We start from the raw sequence: 24,241 nt of genomic DNA, 5'->3' as shown, positions 1-24,241 counted from the left end.
GAACGTTTGACCGTCCGTCTTATTTGAAAAAATTATGAAAAAAATTAATAAGACAAGTCACGCATAAAATATTAATCATGTTTTATCATCTAACAACAATGAAAATGCGAATTATAAAAAAATTTTATATAAGACGGACAGTCAAAGTTGGATACGGAAACCCAGGGTTTGTCTTTTTTTTTTTTTTTTTGGGACGGAGGAAGTACGTATTAAACGAAGTGTGATGCTGACCTCACGTTCCACCCACAGCGCAACCCCGTTCCACTAATGATTCCAGTAGTCAAATTTTTACTATTTACACATCCACCAGATAGCCCACCATATATAGACAGTTTCGTGTAGTAAATTTTTAACTAATCACTTTCATTTACAGTTAACTTATCATAAACAGTGTGATATTTATTTTAGAGTTATTGTTTTACTTGATTTGTTGATGCCATAAATATTTTTTATATTATTCTGTTTCAATATTTTCGCAAAAATTAAATGTTTGTTATTTTGTTTTTAGGAACCAACTTTTTCTAATTTCAATTTTACTTTTATTTTTTAGATGCTTCTTGTTTCAAATATCCAAGAATTAAATGTTTGGGGAACAAACTTTTTTATTGTCTATTATTGAACAAGTCAGGTTTTTTTAACCGCTATCGAGATAACCCTTGTGTGTTGTACTCCAATTTATTTAGCACATTGAGTTATTTTTTAGCTCAGCACGCAATGAATTGATAATTACGAGCCATTTTTTATTCCTTTTTTATTAAATAAATGATTTTTACTTGTCAAATACATCATGTCGAACCATAATCAATTTGCCTTCAAGTTAAATATTAACTTGTCATCCTAAGTTAAATTTTTACTGATCAAATAAATCCTATCAAACCTTCATCAAATTGCCATCAAGTGAAACGATAACTCATGCTTCTATGTTAAATTTTACTACTACTCGCACCCACGTAGATGCAACGATAGTAATTTTTTTTACCACACTAACTATGAGTATTTGTAGCATAGGTAACAAACCAGTGAACCACCGCTTCGTATCCAGCCATTATCCCTTCCTTACGTTTTTTCCGAATCTAGAACAGCATCCTCAAATTCCAGGCAGCGGCGGATGAGACTCTAAGATCCGTCGATGGCGACGGACTCCGACCAGCACAACTTTGCGGCGCTCTGAAGGGATGTGCTTCATGCTCTGCTCGACCACGGCGACCACGTCTGCTTTATCCAGTTCCCGCAGCAGTTCGAGGGCATCGACCCCAGCGACCGGCAACCCAACCTCGTTTCGACGTCTCTATGCGCGTCATGGACGGACTCCAGGGGTGGTTGAGTCTTCTGCCGCGCACCTGAATTACAGCGCTTTCCAGGAGACCGAAACAAAAACGATGAGCTGATGAAAGCCGCACTAATATTTTGGACCAATCTTACCCCTCTCTGATGGACGGTCAGATTTAATTGGTAGCTCATGTTACCTCCTCAACAACTGTTGCTCCCACTTGAATGGGTTGACGACATATCCCTCATCATCATGTTTACTCAGGCCAAGAAGCCCAGTGCTCTTAGTGGTTAGTTGTTGCTAGCTAGTTGCTGCATTCATGTGGTTTGTTGGTGCTCTACATGTCTTACCAAGTTGAGGGTGAAACTAACATATGCTCCTATATCATATTAATTAGTATTATATATGTGGCTGGCTGATTGTATATTGGCATCATGGCCTGTATTGTCCCCTGTAACATGGCATTTGCATAATGCTTGGATCAACTTGGATTAGTGGATGCAAGTAGCTCAGGAAGCCAAATTATATCCCTGTGATTAATTTATGTTGTTGGTGCATGTTTCTCCACCACGAATTGGCTTCATCGTTTTTGTTTGGGTCATTTTCAGTTTCTTTGTTTTTTTACTTGACACGAGCATTGTAATCATAGTTAGTCTAATTAAAATATATGTACAGCGTAAAGGAGATCGAACCGGTATGTAACTTCTATATAAGATGGAACGAGGGGAACAACAACAAACAACAATTTCATTACACACAGAGGTGAGCTAGGTTGGAGTCAAAGCTAAGGAGAAGAGGAAAAGGAGGTCAGGGAGAGGGAGGTCATGGTAATGGAAAGCGCCCCAGAGAAGTTGAAGCTGCTGCTGGGGGTGCTGGCGCTGCAGTGCTGCCTCGCGGGGTTCCATATTGTGTCCAGGGCAGCCCTCAACATGGGCATCAGCAAGATCGTCTTCACCGTCTACCGCAACTGCATCGCCTTGGCATTGCTCATACCTTTTGCATACTTCCTTGAAAAGTGAGCTCAGACATACCTCTTCGATTCAATTCGTTGCCATTTATGCATGAAATTCGAAATTCTCAGCTAAATTGTACTTATATTGAGATTTAGAAGGGAAAAAGAAACATCTATTCTGTGTGCCTGTGAGAATACATTTTTCCTTAAAATTCTATTTATCTTGCTATGTTTGTTTTTGTCCTGTCTGTTATAAGCTGACTATACATTTTATCTTACATCTGTAGGAAAAATAGACCACCCCTCACCTTCTCTTTGCTGGCCCAGCTCTTCTTTCTGGCATTCTGCGGGTAAGTTCGATGAACATTGCACTGAAAGATAAATAGATTGCTTGAGATTATATATAATGACCATATGCTTTGCTTTATCAGGATAACATGCAACCAGGGTTTCTATCTTCTTGGTTTGCACTACCTGTCTCCAACCTATGCTTCTGCTATCCAAAATACAGTACCAGCAATAACCTTTGCCTTGGCTGCTTCTCTGAGGTAATCCAGCAATAATGTCATTATCATTTAGGCACTTCATTAACTTTTGCTACTCATTGAAGCTATCAATCAAAACTTGGTAATATTTCTTTTTTTAAAAAAAAAGTGCTCCTAGTTAGTAACAAGAACAATAACAGTAATAGCAGTAATATATTGTATTTTGAATGCACATCTGTGTTTATGAAAAGAAGACTGAACAAAGCTAAAAGCTTAATTGGTTAACATTAGTTCGTACGTTTCTGTGCTAATCTGGTGTCTCTATCTTTTATTCTTTCTATGGTTAATTAATAGGCTTGAGCAAGTAAACATAAACAAGAGGTATGGGATGGCAAAAGTGATTGGCACAGTTGTAAGCGTAGGGGGAGCAACTGTCATTACTCTCTACAAAGGGACACCACTGATGAACTTCAAGTCATCCCATATTTTGGGAGCCAACACTGTGTCTCAAAATGTAGTTTTGAATTGGAGTGTGGGTTGCCTTTTCCTCCTTGGCAATTGCATTGCCTGGTCTGGATGGATGGTACTTCAGGTGTCTACTCTTACTTGAACTCAACATATATAGCCAGCCGCTTATGACTAATTAAGTTTCCTGATAGTTTGTTCCATCTACGTATACTATACATGATGCACGCTACATCGTCTCTAGTTGAAATATGCTCTTTTAATTTGTGTAGACCCCAGTCTTGAAGAAATACCCAGCCAGGTTGTCAATGCTTGCGCTGACCCTGGCATTCGGGCTGGTACAATTCTTGGCCATAGCAGCATTCTGGGAGAATGACATTGGGAAGTGGAGGCTTCATTCTGGAGAAGAGCTCTTCACAATCCTCTACGCTGTAATTTTCATTTATCCATATTCCATATTTCCATAACGTTTACGTGTTTCATCGTAATTAAGTACACCGCAGTGGTACTTCAAGATTTGTTGCACAAAAATAAATTGGTAGCAACAATTTTGTAAATTACATGTATATATTCCAAGAAAGCGGCAAACATAATTTCCTTGACCATTTCCATTCATCTTGTCTTCAGGGTCTAGTGGCTTCAGGGGTTGCTTTATCTCTTCAGATCTGGTGCATTGACAGGGGTGGTGCTCTGTTCACTGCTATCTTCCAACCTGTACAAACTGTCATGGTGGCTATAATGGCTGCCGTCATTCTTGGCGATCTACTATACACAGGAGGGTAAGGAAAAACAAATGTAACCTGCAAGAAAAACATTCCATACAGAACGAATAATGATTATGCACATCTGAAAAGAAAAAATGATGAGCATTCAGGCTCATCCATGATTAGTCTAAAACATTCCAATTGTTGGAGCTAAGATTTTTTCTCATTTACAATTATCAGGATCATTGGAGCTGTCCTTATAGTGATCGGCCTCTACCTTGTGTTGTGGGGTAAAAACGAGGAGAAGAAAAGCAACAGTAACCAACCAGATTTGTCAAGGCATCTCCTCAGTGAAGAGTCTTCTCGACCAACGACTGTGACAAGTGATGTTCCATAAAAGCAGTAACCAACCATCACTGCTATTATAAAATGCACAAGTATAGAATTAATGTGCAAGGTGATGCAAGTGTGGATTGATAGGGGTTTTTCTAGGTTATGTCTAGTTTAGGAATAATATAGTTATATTTTCATGCTTGGTTCTAATATACAATTCTATTTTCAACATGCTGTTGAGTAGTAGTTGATTGCACCAAAAAGAGACCAAAGATGTTGGATGATTTTATATTGTTTGCTACATACGATTATCATCTTTGGTCTCAGTTCTACTACTCAATTAATAGGAGTGTATGTAGCAAACAATATAAAATCATCAAATTAAATGATAATCGTATGTGATTGAATAGATACCGACCTATAGTATCTACGCTTCTAAAGCATTATGTCTTCACTAGGCTGAGTTCTTCAGGTGACTTTCCCAACTCACCTTCATTTTTCATTTTCATGTGCACATTTTCCAAACGGTTAAACTATGTGTTATTTTAAAAATATTTTGTGCGAAGGTTGCTTTAAAAAATTATATTAATCTATTTTCAAGTTTTTTTAAGCTAGTACTTAATTAATCATACATTAATAAACATCACGCTTCCCAAACGCAGCCTTACGCATGTAACAGTCCCTTGCGAGTTCCATCTACCATTTGTGCTAGTTTTAAATTTGCCTAATTTAGAAATTATATGTTCTCTTTTATTCGCAAAAATTTGCTTCGTGAAAGTTTTATAAATTAAAAAGGTTTAATTTTGGGGGGTATTAAAAGGGTTTAATTCGACTAATTAATTAGATAACACCCAATTATTAATTGAAGTTATTTTATCTTATTTGATGTTCTAAAGTGGAGCTTATTCCATTAATCCTGAAAATTCTCAGAATTCCATTGTTTCAAATACAAAATATTTCAAAAAGGTCCCTATCCTTTTCTCTGTTTTTTTCTCTTCCTTCATTCCTCTTTTCCATTCTTCCATTTGGCAACCCACGAGATGGGAAATCCTGGCCTGATCCGTGCCGTATCCCCGGGAAAGCTCTCACGTGTCAACTAGTCAGGAGGATAATGTACCAAATGTTGCTGCAATGGCTGATATAAATCGTCAATTGGAGAAAAAGACAGTTCAGCATGCGGCCTTGAGAGAGAATGTTCCCTCGTTATGTGCCTGCAACCTAAAAAATTATAAAATAATTAAAAATATGGATCAATTTATGTTATCACTACAGAAATAATCAAATTGGACATCTATTCCCAGTTAAAATTTTATTTTATTTTATTTTTATTTTTAGGTCGAATTTGAACATTCACATTTTCATGTTTGTGTAGTGATCGATCTTATCAATTTATTTTTAAAGGATGACTTTCTAGGTGTCATTGTGTAGTCATGCTAGCACCTACACTTTTAGTTCTCAGCGACTGCCACACCTCCTTTCTTAGGCACAACCTGAACTGGGTTAACCCACTCGCTATACGGCACAAGATAGATTATCCCGACGTGTAGGAGTTTCATGACCTCTTTTTTCATGACTTCTCTCACCGCATTATTTAGCCTTCGTTGTGGCTCTCGAGAGTGCGCACAAGAACGATATAAAGGGATACGATGTGTGCAGAGAGCTAGACTAATCCCCTTGAGATCTTAAAGTGAGTAGCCTAGAACAGAACGATGCTTTTCTAGCACAGCTGTGAGTCAGGAGGTCTCATCATCAGTCAACTTGTCACTTATGATGACGGGTGACTCTGTATTACCATGTAGAAAAAACATAGCGTAGGCCTAAAGGCAAAGACTTGAGCTCAATCGGAGGTCATGAAGACGGATCGGTTTTGGGTAACTCGATCATGTCTCCAAAATCGTCCTCTTCCTCAACAAATGCAATGGCATCATCTTCAAGGAGGGATTCAGGGACTCAAATGGAGAGACAACCAACACGTTTTCAATTGGCTCAGACTCGGGAACAGGTTCCGTCAAGGAGTTTTTCGACCTTGAGATCGGGAAGGAAAATGACAATTTATCGAGTTTGATGTCGAGAACTCCGGTTCTAGGCACATCTAAGAAGAGTTTTTCTATAGAATGGCCTATTATGAGGGCGAAGTCATAGACTTCGAACACATGGAAATCAAGGATGACCTTGACATCATTGTGCCTGATTGGCGCTCTGCGGATAGCCCTATACCCTTCGATGGTAGAACCGAACGGTTCCTAAAAGGTTTTGTCTATGGGTGCTAACAGTTCGTCCCAAAACCGATATAATGTATGATGCAGAGCTTTGTCTTTAGGCCTGTGGGTGCAAACAGTTCCTGAAAAGGATGCCAATATAATGTTTGCACTGCTAGTGGGATCATTAAAAAGAGTTTGCACCATGGCCTCTCTCATGAGACAGGGAATGGTTAAGGACGGGGAGCTAATCCGAATTGCTTCAGATGAAAGCTCCACCTCCCTTAACTACTCTTCACTCATGATGGTAGCTAGTTGATGAACTACCTCTTTAAGGAAATTTTCCTCGAGAGGTTCATTCCAACTACGTGGGACTGGTGGTCTCTTTTGCGTAGAATAGTTTGAGGTGTTTCCATAGTCTTCAAAAAGATCACCCTTAAACTGGAATGGGATATCCGAAGGCTGAATTTCTTCTTCCTTCGTTTCCCATGGTTCGGTTGAGCATTCAATGGTTGAATCTTAAGATATGAAGGTTACAAGCTCCGATTCAACGATTGAAGGCTCGTCTTGTGTATGCTCGATTTCCTGAAAGGTTTCGCAACGAACGAAAGAGGTATTCTCCAAGATATGATCCAGGAGTTCCCTACCTTCCATCATTATTTTGTGTGCGAATGAACCTCTGGCAGAAATATCGGGATACATGGAAAACTCCTTGTCTAAATCCAAATAGAATTGTTGTACTAACACATGGTCAAGTAGAGACAAGTCTGAGTTGGCTTGAGTTAACAAGGAAAATCGATCCTAGGAAACACCAACGGATTGCTTCTTATTTTGCTAAAAATTGAGAACCTCACCACGGAGAGAAGCTACACAGGTTAATGGGAAGAAAGCAAGGCAGAACCTGCTTTCAACTCCACCCATTCACCGTATAGTTTTCTCACCGTATGGGTGTACCATTGTTTCACCCCTTCTGTAAGAGAAAAGGGAAACAACTTCCATCGTGAGGTGCCTTGTGCAATGCCTGCAATTATCAGGCATGAACACAGTTGCTCAAATTTCACGCAGATGATCATAGTGATTTTCGCTTTCGTATCCAGAGAAGGATTGTCCTTGAACCATCGCTATAAATCTAGGACTAAGTTCATAGCTAGATGTATGAATTGGTTTTGAAGAAGGGGTAGCTCACAGAACTTGGCCCTTGGAGCTATGAATACACACCAATGAGAAGATATCAAACTCAAGTAAATTAATTAAACAACATAAAAGAATTTTGAACACTTACTTTATAAAAGGAAGCATCTGCTAAGGTACAAGGAAGAAGAAGGCTGACAATCCCGGCGTGTCGGTGAAATGGGAACGGGGTACCCATTTCCCCGGCAAAACAATTACAAGTAAAGTAAATGGCATGCTTAAATCATTCTAAAAAATAAAACGCTACCCCAGGGTGATGTGGGTGGGGGCCCACCTTTATCTGTTTGCGGGATAAGAATGTAACCTAAGGTATGCCTCGGACCCGGTCTTGTCCTGGGTCCCAGGCTCACCTTAGCTCATCTAGGTTACAATACTGCTCAGTGAAGAGAAGTGTTGAGACCTATAAAAGCTATGTCTTAAGAATGTAATTTAGGGTCTGCCTTGGACCCGGCTTTGTCCTGGGTCCCGGGCACGCCTTAGTCCTTGTAAGTCCTATGCTATCCAGTAGGAGGAGCGTAGAGACATACAAGGTCTACATCTTAGAAGATATAAAACTAAGGTCTGCCTCAGTCCCGGCCTCGTCCTGGGACCGGGGCACACCTTAGCCCTTGTAGTTTCCGCATTCTTCTGCAAAGAAGAGCGTTGAAACATACAAAAAAATACATTATCTACTCATCAAAGACATCTTCGAGAATCTTGCCCAAGAATAGATGAATTATCATCACAAAAAGCGCAAGGGCGCGACCTCAGGATCGTCTGGGGAGATGGGCGTGCTCCACAGGGCTGTTGTGAAGCGGTCCTCTCCACCATAAATGAAACATGTTTATGGGGAGCCCCAGCCAGTTGTTGACGGTTGTCATAAACCAGTTCCGACAGCCAATATAACTATAATAAAAGAGAATTAGCTATGCTTATAATGCATATTTGTTTTAGATTAATATAGTTCCACTTGTACTTGGAGAATAATTTGTTGCAAGAATTAAGCAAATAAAATAATGAAAAAATGAGGAAAACTCACTCCTAAGTAAGCATATAGATAAGGAGGGCCCACATGTCAGGTGTAATCGTCTGGAAACCACCTTAACTGTCACAACCGATAACAGGACCCACCTGTCGGTACCCTAGCCAAACATGGAGGCCTGCTGGGCCGGCCCAAGTTCGGCCGAACACTAGTGGCGACGGCTCAGCCTGGCCTTACACGTGGACATCTAGGATTGCTCGCTGATGGCGGTTGTGGGGCAGGAAGGTCATTTTGCCTTCTCAGAAACCGTCATACCGACCCTATAAATGGAGGAGCTCATTTAACTTCACAACACACTCAAGCAAGCTCAAGGTTCCTCTCATACTTTATTTTAGTAGTTTTAGTGCTAAGCGGAGTAGTATAGAATAGTTCTCGGAGTCCTCAAAGCTTCCGGAAGAGTTTCGGTATGGCTCTAATAGCTTTTCTACCCTCTTCTATAATACTTTCGGAATTAATGAAATACACTTCTTTATATATTCTCGGTACTTTACTTAGTATGGGTATTGCTCTTACTTTACATTTGTGTCGGTATAATTGTGTGAGTAGCCTACTAGAGAGGTGCAATGGTGTGGGTTTAGTGTCCGATTTATCGGTTGCTTTATATCATCTACAGAGGTGTAGAGTAGTACTTATTAATGTAAGCATGGTGCTTAGATTACTAAATATCACTATCTGGGCATATATGCTGCGGGACAGTAGAGGTGGGCCACTGATGGTGATAGCTCAGTACAGGTATTCCTCCATGTTAATATATATTCCTAAGACAAATTCCTGAGGAAGGTACTCCTCCATATTTAACCCCGGTTGGACGACCATGACAGGTTGTCGTAAGAAACTCGGCAACCCGGGATGGTCTCTAGAAATACCAGGAGGGGTATTGGCCACATAATTGTATACTAGCAAATGTAGACTAGAGTTTGAGTGTATATTAGAAGTATAGGAAATGAGTTCTTTCTATCTCTTCTCCCACTTAGTTTAGAATTATTCATATGAGGGAATCTATAAGCTTCGCTTCTTGTCACTCTACCCTTATATTAAATTAACCCCTGCTTAGACTTTGATGAAAGCAAGTAATATATATGTGTATATATTAGCATGGTTCTCTCTTTCATAATTTTACCTTGGATTAAATAAATATGATACATTAGAATACTTCCGGATGAAATGCTATAATGGTATATCTGTGCGCTTGCGGATTACTTAGGTAACCATAAATATACCTGGACTATTTCTGATGAACCCTGAGTTCCACTCGGCACTCAAGGCTGTTGTTGGCCCGATCTTTCGGTGAGTTGAGATAACTACGATTTGGGAGAAACGTTGACGATCCGAGTACAACCGTACAAGACGTTGTGTTGCGCCTTTGCGATCGATACACCTCTCTGTGGATTGTTGATCTTGCCGGTGCAGATCAACCTTATTCCTGCAAGCAAATCGAAGAAACAAGCAAGAACAAGACAAAAGCGATCTAAATTGCAAATAGGAATGAATACACACGATAAGTTGGGGTTTCGAATACAAGCAGACGGACGGTCTAGCCGACACGCGCGCTGCAAGGAAGTAGCAATGGCTAAACTTTCATCTAAACAAAACCCAAGAAACTCTAAAGGGGTACCTAACTATTTAAGGAGGTGGGAGGACGATCTAAGGGGACCCTAGGGTCGTGCTCCACCTGGTTGGGGCGCACCCCACATGGGCCCCACTTGGGCCGGGGTCCCAGACGAAGTTACAAGCCCATAGGCCCATTATAGGTGACGCAGCACCTTCTTTTTGTGATTTCGGCCGACTAGGATGGAATTTGGCGATGAAGCTGGATCCATTGGAAAGATGACTCCGAGAGCTTTCCATCAAGTACTCATGGACCCAAAATGGAGCTCGCATGCATATTTGGCGGCCGTTTGAAGTCCACACTGTAGCAGGTGGCCGAACTGGATTGCAAAACTTGGACGGCTTGATCTTGATGTGAACGACGGTTGTATCTATAGTAGCCATGGTCACATCATCCTCCCCTTCTTCACGGAAAACCGTCCTCGGTTTTTCCATATGGTGCTCTGCGTGTAGTCTATTTAAAACTACCTATTTCTTCCAATCACAACAAGACAAACTCGAGATAATTTTGTTAGCAATAACATTTCTCTCTAGCTTGCATGTTTTATCCATATGTACAGGAGGTTCTAAATCTGAACAGATGTAAACTCTATGCACCAAATATATTCCTCTATCATTATATTCACCAAAGAGATGAAAAATAGCGTTACTTGGATATGGCAAATCAGACTTAGCAAATAATTTCTCCTTCAAATTATCGAGCTCATAAAAATCAGTAAACTGAACATAGCCCAAAGTATTTAAAGAAGATGTCAATTCACGTTCCTCTACTCTATTAGCAATGTGAACAACATGCTTAAAATCAGCGAAGTTAGTATTAACAACAGGAATAGCATGTTCATTCACTAGTTGTGGCATGGATATAAGTGAAGCATTATCGCACAACTCTTCTTTATCACAAGGAATAGCAAGTAAATCAACTTGTGACAAAGGCAACTCAGCAATTGATTCCACTAATGGTTGCTCTACTATAGCATGAAAAGTGGACAAGTGTAGCTCACCTTGAGAATACTCACCTTCATTTCTCTCAGCACCATTTAATTTACCTTGCGAACTTTCTTCAGACATCGTAGGTGCTTCATCCTCTTTCTTCTCAAGTATACCATTTTCCTTTTCTTGGATGTGCTGATCTTCCTGCAAAACGTTAGTAACAGGGGAGACAAAAGATTGCTCCTCCAATGTTTGCACATCATCATTACATAAGTATATTGGGGATTCATCACATTGGTCATGCATCCTCACCTTTGATATGATCTGACTCTCAATGCTACGAGCAAGCATGAATAGGTGCCCAATATGATTATATGTCACATTATCAAGCAAAACCTGAATTTCAGAATTAAGCCCATTGAAAAATCTACGCATTGTATTTTCATTGCACTCTTTGAGACCATTGTAGATGATACAGACCTTAAATTCATGAATGTACTCCCTAACAGTTCTATCACCTTGTTTCAGATGTTCTAATTTCTCCCGAAGAGTACATTTGTAATAAGATGTCACAAAGCGTTTTCTCATCATGGTTTTCAATTCATCCCAAGTTTCAGGTTTATTACTAACATAAGTCCACCAAAATAATGCAGAAGAGGTAAACTTATTACTAGCAGCCTTAATCATTTGAGCATCAGAAAAATCATATATATCAAATTCATTGTCTACTGCTAGCTCCCAATCAATGTATGCAACAGAATCTTACTTCCCATCATAGAATGGTACCTTAGATGCAACTTGTTCAAAATTATAGTCATGTACCTCATATGCATCACGTGGAGAAGTCGTCATATCTCGTCGAAGGTGTAGAAGTCGATGTTCTCGTATTCCCTTACGCAATCCTGCCATGGTTAGTAGCAAACAAGAAACACACAAAAATATGCACGCTCCTATCAACTACTAGGTAGTGGCAGCTCAAATATCACACACACTCAAGCTTTTAACCAAGCTCTTACAAGTTCTTACCAAAGCAAGCGGAATGGTGATGTACACCGACTCAACCAAGCACCCCAACGGAGTTTGGATGTATCGTTGCCTTGGCAAACACTTGCTGTATGGCTGCAATCAAATCTGTGGAGCTCTGGGTAGGCTTAAGTATGTAGCAAAGGAATAGCAAATGCTCAAATCAGATAATGCAAAGTTAAATAATTGTTCAAAGTCAAGTACCGTGCTAGTCCTAGGCTAGAACGTACTAGAGACGCGAGCCTAGACACAAACGATACCACAAGACAGCACTAGGAACAACTCATGCACAACTTTGATATATGAAGTTCAGCTCAATGATAACAAAATGATTTTCTCCTTTTCTTCTTTCTTTCTTTCTCTTTTTTTTATCTTTCCTGCTTTTCTTTTCGTTTTCTTTTCTTTTTTTTTTTGGTGTGGCCTTTTTTCTTCTTTTTTTTAAGCACCTTTCTGCCTTTTTTTAACAAAAAAACCGACTCAAGGACCTCAATGTAACGTCATAGGGACTCAAATGTAAACATAAAAATTATAGGGACTCAACTGTAAAAGTGCAAATCCAAAAATAAAATTATACAAAAATGGAATGCTGAATTTATACTGGTTCCGTTTTTCCAAACGGATCTCCAATCGGACACTCTGAAAATTTTCACCAAGCTATGCGGGAAGACACGGTATGGATCTAAACCGACAGAAGAGAGAGAGGAGTCGGACTCGGAGGGAGGAAGGCCGCATGGAGAGGTGGAGCTAAATATTGCGGCCAGCACTAGTGTTTGGATTCGGTGCACAAAATAAAAGGAAACGGATTTCCACCCGATCCAATCTTGTTTTTCTTTCCTATTCTTTTCTTTCCTTTTTTTTTCTTTCCTTCCACCCAACCGAATCCAAACATATCTTCTATATTCCTTTCCCCTTCTTCCTCACGGGCAAAATAGAACCACGGCACAAGCACTAAGCCCGGGTAAACAACAAACCCTTGATGCAACACCAAAACCGACCGATAAAAACTTTTGAAAACTACAGAAATAGAACCGTGGCAACAAGCCGATTCCGTTTTCGTAGCTCCCGACGATAACAGAGACACGGAGGCGACGACGACTCTGGTATAAAACGTGACCAGAACTCAAAACTCTAAACGAACTAGACGCTAAGACCAGCAACACGACGAGACGATGCAACACAAAATTCAACAAAGCAAAAACTGAATAGAACAAAGCAATGGCACAAAGATGGCTAGGGATAGGATGTAAATTTTTTTGTATGGCTATTTTCTGGTTATAGGTAGAAAAAAACTCACCGAGCAACGAAAGCTCTGATACCACCTGATGAACCCTGAGTTCCACTCGGCACTCAAGGCTGTTGTTGGCCCGATCTTTCGGTGAGTTGAGATAACTACGATTTGGGAGAAACGTTGACGATCCAACTACAACCGTACAAGACGTTGTGTTGTGCCTTTGCGATCGATACACCTCTCCGTGGGTTGTTGATCTTGCCGGTGCAGATCAACCTTATTCCTGCAAGCAAATCGAAGAAACAAGCAAGAACATGATAAAAGCAATCTAAATTGCAAATAGGAATGAATACACATAATAAGTTGGGGTTTCGAATACAAGCAGACGGACGGTCTAGCCGACACGCGCGCTGCAAGGAAGTAGCAATGGCTAAACTTTCATCTAAACAAAACTCAAGAAACTCTAAAGGGGTACCTAACTATTTAAGGAGGTGGGAGGATGACCTAAGGGGACCCTAGGGTCGTGCTCCACCTGGTTAGGGCGCACCCCACATGGGCCCCACTTGGGCCGGGGTCCCAGACGAAGTTACAAGCCCATAGGCCCATTATAGGTGACGCAGCACCTTCTTTTTGTGATTTCGGCCGACTGGGATGGAATTTGGCGATGAAGCTGGATCCATTGGAAAGATGACTCCGAGAGCTTTCCATCAAGTACTCATGGACCCAAAATGGAGCTCGCATGCATATTTGGCGGCCGTTTGAAGTCCACACTGTAGCAGATGGCCGAACTGGATTGCGGAACTTGGACGGCTTGATCTTGATGTGAACGACGGTTGTATCTATAGTAGCCATGGTCACATCAATTTCTGCATCATTGCTAGGAATGAATATTTCTACTAATGTCATTAAGAAATACCAACACCAGTTTGAAGTTGAAAGGACATGGACAAGATGTATTGGTTAAGCACGAAGATGGAATCCTCTTGATGAGTGGAACAGTGGTACTGATGGTTTGCATGGAGATCTCATGGTTGCCAAGAATTGAGAGGAAGAAGAGAACTTCTTTTGATAATAGGTAGAAGAAAGATAGACGAAGAAGAAAACGACATTGAAGGCTAGCTACAGTCTGTCAGGTTGGGTCGTGTTGGTGCCTTTAGAGCTAACCTTCCGGTCCTTTTGAACGACTCAAATCGGCTACAGCTAAAGTTACAGTCACTATAACAACTACTACAACTGATCCTAATCCCTGTGCAGCCCGTGTCAAGAGCGATCCAGAAAGACGAGACAGGTTACAAGAACAGGGACCGAGGAATGCATTTGGATGGTGAATTGGTGAGTGAGCTCGCACAAAACCTCTTGGCATCCGGATTCCTATCGTCGTCGTTCACCCTTAACCCCCGCTTGTTGTATAACCCGTTGGTCCCGCTGCCATCCGGGAGGTCGCTGCTCGATCGGAAGACGACGAGCTTTTAGCGAAGAGGTCGCGCTGCGCCTTCCATGGCCAGGGCTGCCGCCGCGCTCTTCCTCGGCCAGCTAGGGGGCCATCCGCCGCCTCCTCCCTCACCTGTTGAGGCCTTGGGTTTTTTTTTTAGATAATGGAATAAATCCTCAGCCTTTGCTCAAATAGCAGCAATCAATTATTACACAAATTCATATAAACTAGCAAAAAGATAGATGGAAAGGGAAGAAGGTCAAAGAAAGAGAGAAAGGCGAACTGACAGATGGAGCCTAATTTTTAATAAATTTTGACTGACTGTATTATCCCGTGTGCGCCACGTATTATAAACCCCCGATTTGAATTGAGTATGGCGGTTTTTCGTCTGGTTTAAAACAATAGTTTTTTTTTTGGGAGGGGGGGGGGGTTCGGTGGGGGGTAATTCGGCTTTTAAAGGAACTTTAAAAGCATAGGCCGTGTTTAGTTCCACCCAAATTCCCAACTTTCCATCACATCACATCGCATTGAAAACTTTCCTACACACATAAACTACCAACTTTTTCTCCAAACTACCAACTTTCTTCGAACTTCCCAACTTTTCCACCATCTAAACACACCCATAGTGTAAAACAAACCATCGGTGATACATTTCACACTACTACATCTAACAACAGATAGCATTATATTTTGGTACTCTTCTCTTCTCTTGTTCAATCACCAACACCCTTCTATCTGATCCCATGCAATCCCTCCATTCTTATTAGATTCCACATCCTCCAAACTACATTTTGTAGTACTACTCCCAAAATACTACTACAAGAGAGCAGAAAAACAGAGAGGAGGGAATGCGCCTCCTAACTCGCATTTACAGATCAATGAGAAACTCCAGCCTTGAAACTCAGACTTGATACATCCAAAGGAAGAGAACCTAGCATCTTCAACCACTATCTAGTCGACCGATCACGCAAATTAAGTACATGATATGGTGTTCCTGGTAATTACCTGGGCTCCATGATCAATAAGTATGTTACTCAGTTGGTGTGCCCATGGGGCAGCAGCTTGAGGGCCTCCATGAAAGTGTTCTTGAGCCTGCCCAAATGTGGCCGCACATTCTGCTTGTCTAGGTAGACCATCTTGAGAGCGTTCCAGCCCTGCTTGTGGATGGAGTAGGGGTCCTTGAGCACCGGGTCGTCCTTGGGGTATTGCTCGCTCAGCGTCGTCTCGTCGAGCTGGATCATATATTCGAGGTAGTGGATCTGCATGTCGGCCGCCGGCTCCTTGAACGTGCCGCGGGCGAGCCATTCCAGGCCACCATACGGCACCACCTGGATGAGCACGGCGCCGGCAGGGAGGAACACCATGTTGGTCAGCCCTGCGCCGTGCACGCCCACCATCACGTCCGCCGAGTTCACCAGCCGGGCGAACTTGGACACGTCCGTGCTGATGTCCGGCTCGCCCAAACGCACGTCGAAGCCCAGGCTCATGGCCATGTCCGCCATGGCACGCTCGTTCAGGAACGCGCGGGAGTTGCGCCGCGAGATGATCAGCAGTCGTGGGCGGCGCCGGATGTCCCACCGGTCGCCGCTGGGCTCAGCCACAGCGCGCTCCAGCCCGAGCGCTCCACGCAACATCGTGCGGAAGTCCACCATGGAGTACCCCGACGGCGTCCTGGACGCGTCCACACCGAGCTCCTTGTGGAACGTCGGCCCGACCACCACGCTCCGGTAACATCGGACCTCGTCATCATTGTCGATGTCAACCAATTCGTACTTGCTGAGCCGCTGGAAGATTTGCATGTACCTGTTCGTCCACCACGACTTGAAGCTGCTCACCAGGAACTGAACCTCGCCAGCGAAGCGGTGTGCGGTGATGAAAGCCGGGATGAGCACGTCCGTGTAGTCGTGGAACGGGTTGCCCGTGAACCCGCCGGTGGAGAGCACGAACGCGGTGGCCGAACTGTTAACCGTGCAATGCGGCACCGCCGGGTATGTGTCGGCGGTGGAGAGGGGCCGAAGCGCCCACTCCTTGACGTGCGACAGCGCGAAGGCATCGTGCTTCCGGCAGTACGGCTTCACCTTCCACTCCTGCTCCAGTGGGCTGATGTGGATGGTCTGGCTGCGGCCGTGCACGCGGACGTCGCCGGTGGCCTCGCACGTGTCCGACCGCCGGCTTGACTCGTAACACACCGGCTTAGTCAGGTGGTCCGTGGCCGTGGTGGACGCTGCTGCAACAGCTGCGCTGCTTGCGCCACCGCCACCGCCACCGCCACCAGCTGTGGTGTCTCCAGCCTTGGGCTGCGTTTCTTCTTCCTCTTCTGCTGCTGCTGCAGCAAAAAAATAAAAAAAAATCGCGAGTAAATAGACGGACAAAAATATCAATAGTAGCTACCCCTGAGCGTTTATTTCCTCTTCTGCACATTAAAGGCCACCTAAATTGTTCAGATCTGAACTAATTTCCGTAATTCCTTTGGACATTGAATCATAAATCATTGATGCATTTTTGTGCGCACAAGTTACAAGAAATGGACTAAAATTTCAGAGCTCGAACCGTAGAGCGGAAACGGGAGAAGATTTAGTGCAATACTGCAATCTTGATAAATGAAGGACGAAATTTACTCTCAAATCCATACGGTCAGCTCCCTACATCCGTACATGCTACTAAATCGAAATACTAATAAATCTATATCACTCGAAGATGCAGGAGAGGAGGAAACTCGTGCTTACCAGCTGATGCTGCAGCCTCATCGCCGGCCTCGAGGGTCTCCATCTTCACACTCCCCTTCCTCATCGCCTCCTGCTCCTCTGTTTTGATGGCTTCCCCTGGCTTCCCTGCAGCACCCAGCAGGAAGACGATAAGAAAAAACAACACAGCTTAGATCAGTAATCAAATCACCGGCAGCCTAAGAACCAAAAAGCAGACCAGACCACCATGGCCGGCCGGATGCGAAAGGCAGTCAAGCTGAGCCGACGAAGAAGAGCGGAGCATACCGATGGGGGAGAACCTTGCCCTGACGAGGGAGAGCACAAGTAGGGATCCCAGCATAAACGCTATCAGTGTCGCATTCCCCAGCCTCCTACCGTCTCCCCTGGTCAGGTTCCTGTTAGACTTCATCGCCTTCCCCCTCCCCTCTCCTCCTTCTTCAAGACTGAATATTTGGATGGTTCATGAGGGAAAATCCGAGTCTTATACCACTAGCAATGGAAGCATGAGCTGGTGTTGAACAGGGCAAAGAGGTTGAAATGGTAGTGTGTTGACCCGGTGACAGCCATGGCTCAACACACAAACAAGGGTACTACTACAAGAAAGGGGAGGAAGAAGAAGTATAAAGGGAGGACTTGTATAGGAAGAGAAGGGAGGACAGATATGAGAGCGCGTCAAAAGGGACGCAAGCCAAGCGGTAGCCTGCAGCAGCAGCCCGAGCTAATATACTTGTTCCTGAAATCTATTTTAGAGACGACTCTCGATTTTGTATTAACTAGCGACGGCTAAACACGAAAAAACATGAAAAAGTTCAGCTGCTACATGGTACTATATGCATGCCTTTTTTAGAACGTGACTCCACAGCTAGTAGTAGCTACTTTGTCTAAACCAGCTACCACTCCATTTATAAGAGATATTATCTACATATACTTTAAATACAATTTTCTCTTAAATTACTCATCCGATCTACGATCCGATTGCACCGTTGTGTTTGTAGCAATTAAATCTTTATAACAAGATCTCATATGATTATATTTTAATAAAAAATTATAAATTACTTTTATAATATATCTAAATTACTTTTAGATTTTACTAAATTACTTCTTAGACATGTAAAAGTAAATTCAATGAAGCCTAAAAGTAATTTACATATATTATAGAAGTAATTTATAACAAAAAGAAATTAACTTTAATGAATGTCTTTTTTAATTGGATGTGACTACACAGTTAGTGGTAGCTAGTTTGTACTCTATCTAGTATCTCCTTTCAACTTGAAAAATACAATAGTATCTTTTTTCTCATTCTACATGAAAAACAAAAATGAAAGGAAAAAAACAATTGATGATTAAACATATTTACAGAGAGTTACTTTTGAACCAAGCAAAAGTTACTTCCAATTAACATTGAAGTTACTTTTAAAAATTGTTAAACTTATGTGTGTTGATCTATGATGACTAAATTTAATTTCTAGATAAAGTCATATTTTTATCCCTACAACAAATTTACTTCTAATGTCGTAACAAAACTACTTCCGTTTTGTTTTAAGTTATTTTTATAATATATGTAAATTACTTTTAGACTTTTATATGTCTAAGAAGTAATTTAGTTAACTCTAAAAATAACTTATATATATATATGTGATAAAAGTAACTTACATATATAATAAAAGTAATTTACAAATATAAATATTTTTTCATCGTAATATAATCATGTAAGATCTTGTTGTGAAGATTTAATTGTAACGAACTTAGTGGTGTAATCGGATTATAGATCGGATAAGTAATTCGAGAGAAAACTTTGTTTAAAGAGGAAAAGGATGTACATATATAGTAAAAAAACGTAAAATCTATTTGGAGAGGCATCTGGATTTTATCTTTAACTATCCGGTTATCCCAACAGTAAAATCACACAGTTACCAACACTACAGAGCTGCCGTTGTCGCTGTTTCTTTTTAAGCTTATCTTTGTTGGATTAGTGAGTAGTTTTATTGCTTCAAGGCAGATGACAGTGTTAGAAAAAGCACTAGGCCCAGAAAGAGATTCATGTTCTTAGCGCCGGTGAAATACCTTCAAAATAATAATGTGCCCAATTCACTAAATCACTCTCTCCAAAATAATAATATGATACTTTCTAGTAGTATCAATATGAACACTAGGAAGTGTCCCATAAGACCATACTCCCATCCATCTAAAATCCCTTATATTATAGGATGAAGAGAGTACTTTGATATGCAATGGAATCTGTCCATGAGACGAGTTCAGTTTCTGGACTTAAACGCTATTTTCTAAGTTCTAAGCAAATAGACACGCCTGCACAAGTGTAATACTCCTTCCGTTCAAAATATAAGAATATAGAACCGTCCCAAAATACAGTTTACTTGTCCAGATTCGTAGTAATAGAAAATGTCCCATCCGATACTACGTTCTTATATTTTAGGAGGGAGGGAGTATGTGCATGTGTGCATCCTGAGTTGTATAAAAATAAGAGTAAAGTGTACGGACGGTCCTTAAACTTATACGGTTGTGTCATCTAAGTCCCTATACTCTCAAAATGCATATCCAAGTTCCAGAACTTGTCATAGTGTGTCATCTAGGTCCCAAATCGCCAAAACTCCTTCAGGACCATACGTTGTGTTGATGTGGCATGCCACACGGACATGATGTGGCATTATTTTGATTGACAAATGTGACCCATTTAAATTTTTTTCCTTTTTCATTTTTTCTTATCTTTTTCCCCTTTATTCTCCTTTCTCCGTGACCCGGGTAGAAGAAAGGAAAAAAAGAAGAATGAGAAGAAAACGGAAAAGAAAAAGAAAAATAAAAGAAGAAAAAAAAGAAAAGGACACGTCACGTCCATGTGGCATGTCACATCAGCGCCACGTAGGATTTTAGAGGGGATGTATCGATTTGGGACCTAGATGATACACTTTGACAATTTCTGGAACCTGAATATGCATTTTGAGAGTTTAGCGACCTAGATGACACAATCCTACAAGATTAAGGATCACCAATACACTTTACTCTAAAAATAATAATGCATTGGCATGTTTTGTCTAGAAATTGACTTTAACAACTAAACTGATGGTGCGACCTGATGCTAAGCCAGTCAAGCAAAAACTGTGGAGATTCACACCAGATTGAAAATAGGCCATATGAGAATAATTGGACAAACTTGTCAAGGCCGGCTTCATCCGAGAAGTACTCCACCCAGAGTGGCTTGCCAACCCGGTTATGGTCCGTAAAGCCAACGGGAAATGGAGAATGTGCTTGGATTTCACCGACCTCAACAAGCCGTGCCCCAAGGATTACTTCCCTCTTCCTCGAATAGACCAATTGGTGGCTTCGATAGCCGGTTGCGAGTTGTTAAGCTTCCTTGACGCTTACTCCAGATACCATCAAATCAACATGGCAAAAGATGATGAGGAGAAGACGCCATTCATCACGCCCTTTAGTGTTTTCTGCTACACCAAGATGCCTTTTGGATTAATCAGCGCAAGCAACACATATCAACGTGAGATCCAAGGGGCTCTTGGTGACCAACTCGGATGAAATGTCGAGGCCTACGTCGATGATGTCATGGTCAAGACAAAGATGTGTGACACACTAATTGATGACCTCAGAGAAACATTCAATAACCTCCGACAACATCGCCTCAAGTTAAACCCAGAGAAGTGCACGTTCAGAGTACCATCTGAGAAGCAAACCCTGAGAAGATCAAGGCCATCGAGAACATGAAATCACCCACCAGACTCAAAGAAGTGCAGAAGTTGACTGGATGTATAGCAGCACTTAGCCGCTTCGTAGCCAGGATAGCCAGAATGGGAGAACGAGCACAGCCTTTCTTCGCTTTACTCAAAAAGCAAGACAAATTTGAGTGGACTTAGGACTCCGAGAACGCATTTCTCGCGCTCAAGCGCTAGCTATCAAATCCCCCTGTACTCGTTGCCCCACAACCTAACGAAGAGCTCTATCTATACATCGCTGCCACACCATATTCTGTGTGTACTATTATCGTCGTCGAAAGGGAAAAGGTGCAACACCCAACATACTATGTAAGCGAAGCCCTCCATGATGCAAAAGCCAAGTACCCACAGATTCAAAAGCTGCTCTATGTTGTAGTCATGACATCAAGGAAACTTGGTTACTACTTTTAGGCACACAAAGTCACAGTTGTCTCTTCTTTTCCCTTGGGAGAAGTCGTCAGGAACAAAGACGTTATTGGCCGCATTGCAAAGTGGGTAGTCGAGCTCAGTCAATTTGAAGTCCACTTCGTGCCAAGAACATCCATCACATCCCAAGTTCTCGCTGATTTCGTAGCTGACTAGACTATTCCCAAGAATAGAACAAGCAGCCAGACTGATAATGAGACATGGACCATGGCATTCGACGGTGCACTCAACAACCAAGGAGTAGGAGCCGGATTTATTTTGACTTCTCCAACAGGAGATCAGTTCAAACATGCAATCCACCTAAACTTCCTCACAACAAACAACATAGTAGAGTATGAAGGACTCCTCACTGGTATTCGAGCAGCCGTTGCACTCGGGGTTAAACGATTGATTGTGAGAGGGGACTCAGAATTAGTCGCAAACCAAGTGTAGAAGGATTACAAATGCACCAATCCCGAGTTGGCTAATTACCTCACTGAAGTCAGGAAACTAGAACGAAACTTTGACGGCATCGAGGTTCCACACGTTTATCGCAAGGATAACATCGAACCAGATGACTTAGCACGACGGGCATCCAGAAGAGAACCTCTTGAACCTGGAACCTTCTTAGATGCCCTGATAAAACCATCCGTAAAAGAGTCGCACGACGAAAGTACCATAGCCAATACCGACAACTCCTCGAGGGCTCAATGATGAGGACACAACTAGCTCGGATATAACCATGACTACCTTATGTATTAATCAACCAAAGGTGCATATGGTGTATATTAGATTTACATGTTATATATTTGAACAAACGTTGCTACAAAGTGAGTTTCGTGTGTTTTTGTTTGCAGAGGTACTTGCTTGGGCGAAGGAAAAGAGACCGAGCGTAACAAATGCATGGATAATCAAAGAAGTTGATTGGGGACCAAATCAAGACCTTCTCCAAGTCTACTTCTACCTCACCACGTCACTTTTGGTCCAAAGAAGACAAGAGATAAAGTTATACACGTTTTGGATTCGGATTCGGGCCTCCTAATAGAATCAAATTCAAATGAACCTATCCGCTAATATAGAAGGAATTTTGGGGCCCATGAGTACTTGTTGGAAAGCTTATGGAGTCTACTTTCAGATGGTTTTTGTCCCACGTAAAAATTCCTATCGAGCTGCCTGGAATCTGCAAAGCAAGCCATGTATCTCATCCAGTCCGAATCTGATTTGTGTTTTGGGCCTTATAATTGTGTCGTGGGCTTAGCCCAAGGTGGTGTTTGCCCTAGGACAACCCTAGGACGTCCCTAATCATACTTAATCAGTAGCTGTCATCGTTTAGAGTCGGGTTTTTCTTAGATTAATCTGTCAAGAACAGTTCCGCCGCTAGATCGGTTTGTAGAACCCCAAATTCGTGTGCTTAATCATTCATATGCAATTGTGTTGCAATTATCTTGTTCTTGCTTGTGTTCTTTGATTCGCATACAGAGATTAGTCTTCTTGGCGAGGTCAACCATGTTTCGGCACGGTTGATAACCAGAGGAGACGTGGTGCTACGATTGCGAGGCTCAGTAGCGTGTTCGTTTAGAAGCAAGATCGAGTTGTGTCACGACTCTGTGCAAATCTACTGTTTATCAATACCTGTCGGAAGAGCAGGACCTAACATCCTCATCAGGGAGAATAAGGAATTTAATTAAATTTAGTCTCGATCATTACTTTGGATTTATTAAAATTGCCTCCTTTGATAAATTCCACTAAAAATCATGTTATTGTATTTAAACATGAGGAACTAAAAAAAAATCCACCATGCAAATTCCACTTATTAATTGCATTGGTGAATTAGAGTTAGCTCCAGGTTAAATTAAATAATTTCTTCGGGTGATTTATTACTAAATTTGAGGCTAAGGAAAAAGGGGAAATTTCAAGGTGTGACAAATACTGCCTATGACTCATGGGGTGGTGCTTTTGTTGGAGGTTGGATTATATCTTTCCTCATTTAATGTTTCTACTCTTCCTATTTAAAAGAATGCTGCTCTAAGAAACTGGAATGTTTTATGTTGGAATGTTAGAGGGCTGAATTCTCATGATAAGTGGTTAGCCATCTGGAATACGGTGCAAGAATGTGGATGTGCAATTTTTTCTTTGCAAGAGACAAAAAGGAGTACTTTTCATCATTCTTACATTAAGAAATTGCTCCTAAGCGATTTAACAAATTTGCTTTTTCTCCTTCTGTGGATGCTTCTGGGGGCATCCTTGTAAGTTGGAATATTTCTATTTTTTATGGTCCTCTTGAGACTGTTGAGAGATTTGCAGTTCAGATTAAATTTACATCAAATCACTCTGGTGTGGTTTGGTCTCTTGTGTCTGTTTATGGTCCCTGTGCTGGGAGTGAGAGGGATGACTTTGTGTTGTGGCTTCATAATCTCAATATTTCGGCCGATCAGCTATGGTTGCTTCTTGGAGATGTCTATTTTTATCGCTCAGTCACTAAAAGGAATAGGCCTGGTGCTGACATGAATGATATTTTTTTAATGAAATCATTAGTGATCTTAGCCTTGTT

At 41.7% G+C, this 24,241-nt stretch overlaps 2 protein-coding genes across 5 annotated transcripts; one reads left to right on the top strand and one right to left on the bottom strand.

Moving 5' to 3' along the window:
* Window positions 1–2,022: 2,022 nt before the first annotated feature.
* On the top strand, window positions 2,023–4,537 carry LOC127764052 (WAT1-related protein At3g18200-like). Its single transcript, XM_052288876.1, has 7 exons — window positions 2,023–2,285; window positions 2,510–2,572; window positions 2,654–2,770; window positions 3,062–3,299; window positions 3,445–3,603; window positions 3,800–3,951; window positions 4,117–4,537. Exons 1-7 carry the CDS (start codon window positions 2,095–2,097, stop codon window positions 4,271–4,273), a joined length of 1,077 nt encoding a protein of 358 aa, XP_052144836.1. The 5' UTR covers window positions 2,023–2,094; the 3' UTR covers window positions 4,274–4,537.
* A 9,789-nt stretch (window positions 4,538–14,326) lies between these two features.
* On the bottom strand, window positions 14,327–18,233 carry LOC127764379 (alpha-1,3-arabinosyltransferase XAT3-like). Of its 4 annotated transcripts, none has more exons than XM_052289259.1 (4): window positions 17,831–18,233; window positions 17,567–17,671; window positions 15,846–17,166; window positions 14,327–14,982 (listed from the first exon to the last, which is right to left on the bottom strand). In XM_052289259.1, exons 1-3 carry the CDS (start codon window positions 17,952–17,954, stop codon window positions 15,875–15,877), a joined length of 1,521 nt encoding a protein of 506 aa, XP_052145219.1. In that variant the 5' UTR covers window positions 17,955–18,233; the 3' UTR covers window positions 14,327–14,982; window positions 15,846–15,874. The 4 variants fall into 4 exon arrangements, with proteins under 4 accessions (XP_052145219.1, XP_052145220.1, XP_052145218.1 ...); XM_052289260.1 differs by having other exon boundaries at window positions 14,327–14,972; XM_052289258.1 differs by lacking the exon at window positions 14,327–14,982 and having other exon boundaries at window positions 15,509–17,166.
* Between the last annotated feature and the right edge of the window lie 6,008 nt (window positions 18,234–24,241).

The sequence above is a fragment of the Oryza glaberrima genome, chromosome 2 (genome assembly GCF_000147395.1).
Source record: "Oryza glaberrima chromosome 2, OglaRS2, whole genome shotgun sequence".
Classification (NCBI taxonomy): Eukaryota; Viridiplantae; Streptophyta; class Magnoliopsida; order Poales; family Poaceae; genus Oryza; species Oryza glaberrima.
This window is presented reverse-complemented; position numbering and strand designations above follow the sequence as displayed.

Excerpts from the sequence above, each read along its gene's own strand:
- LOC127764052 (XM_052288876.1), top strand. The coding sequence starts at position 2,095 with ATGGTAATGGAAAGCGCCCCAGAGAAGTTGAAGCTGCTGCTGGGGGTG. Across the intron at positions 2,573-2,653 it reads TTCTTTCTGGCATTCTGCGG|GATAACATGCAACCAGGGTT; the intron begins GTAAGTTCGATG and ends TTGCTTTATCAG. Across the intron at positions 2,771-3,061 it reads GCCTTGGCTGCTTCTCTGAG|GCTTGAGCAAGTAAACATAA; the intron begins GTAATCCAGCAA and ends GTTAATTAATAG.
- LOC127764379 (XM_052289259.1), bottom strand. The coding sequence starts at position 17,954 with ATGAAGTCTAACAGGAACCTGACCAGGGGAGACGGTAGGAGGCTGGGG. Across the intron at positions 17,672-17,830 it reads GGCAAGGTTCTCCCCCATCG|GGAAGCCAGGGGAAGCCATC; the intron begins GTATGCTCCGCT and ends TGGGTGCTGCAG. Across the intron at positions 17,167-17,566 it reads TGAGGCTGCAGCATCAGCTG|CAGCAGCAGAAGAGGAAGAA; the intron begins GTAAGCACGAGT and ends TTTTTGCTGCAG.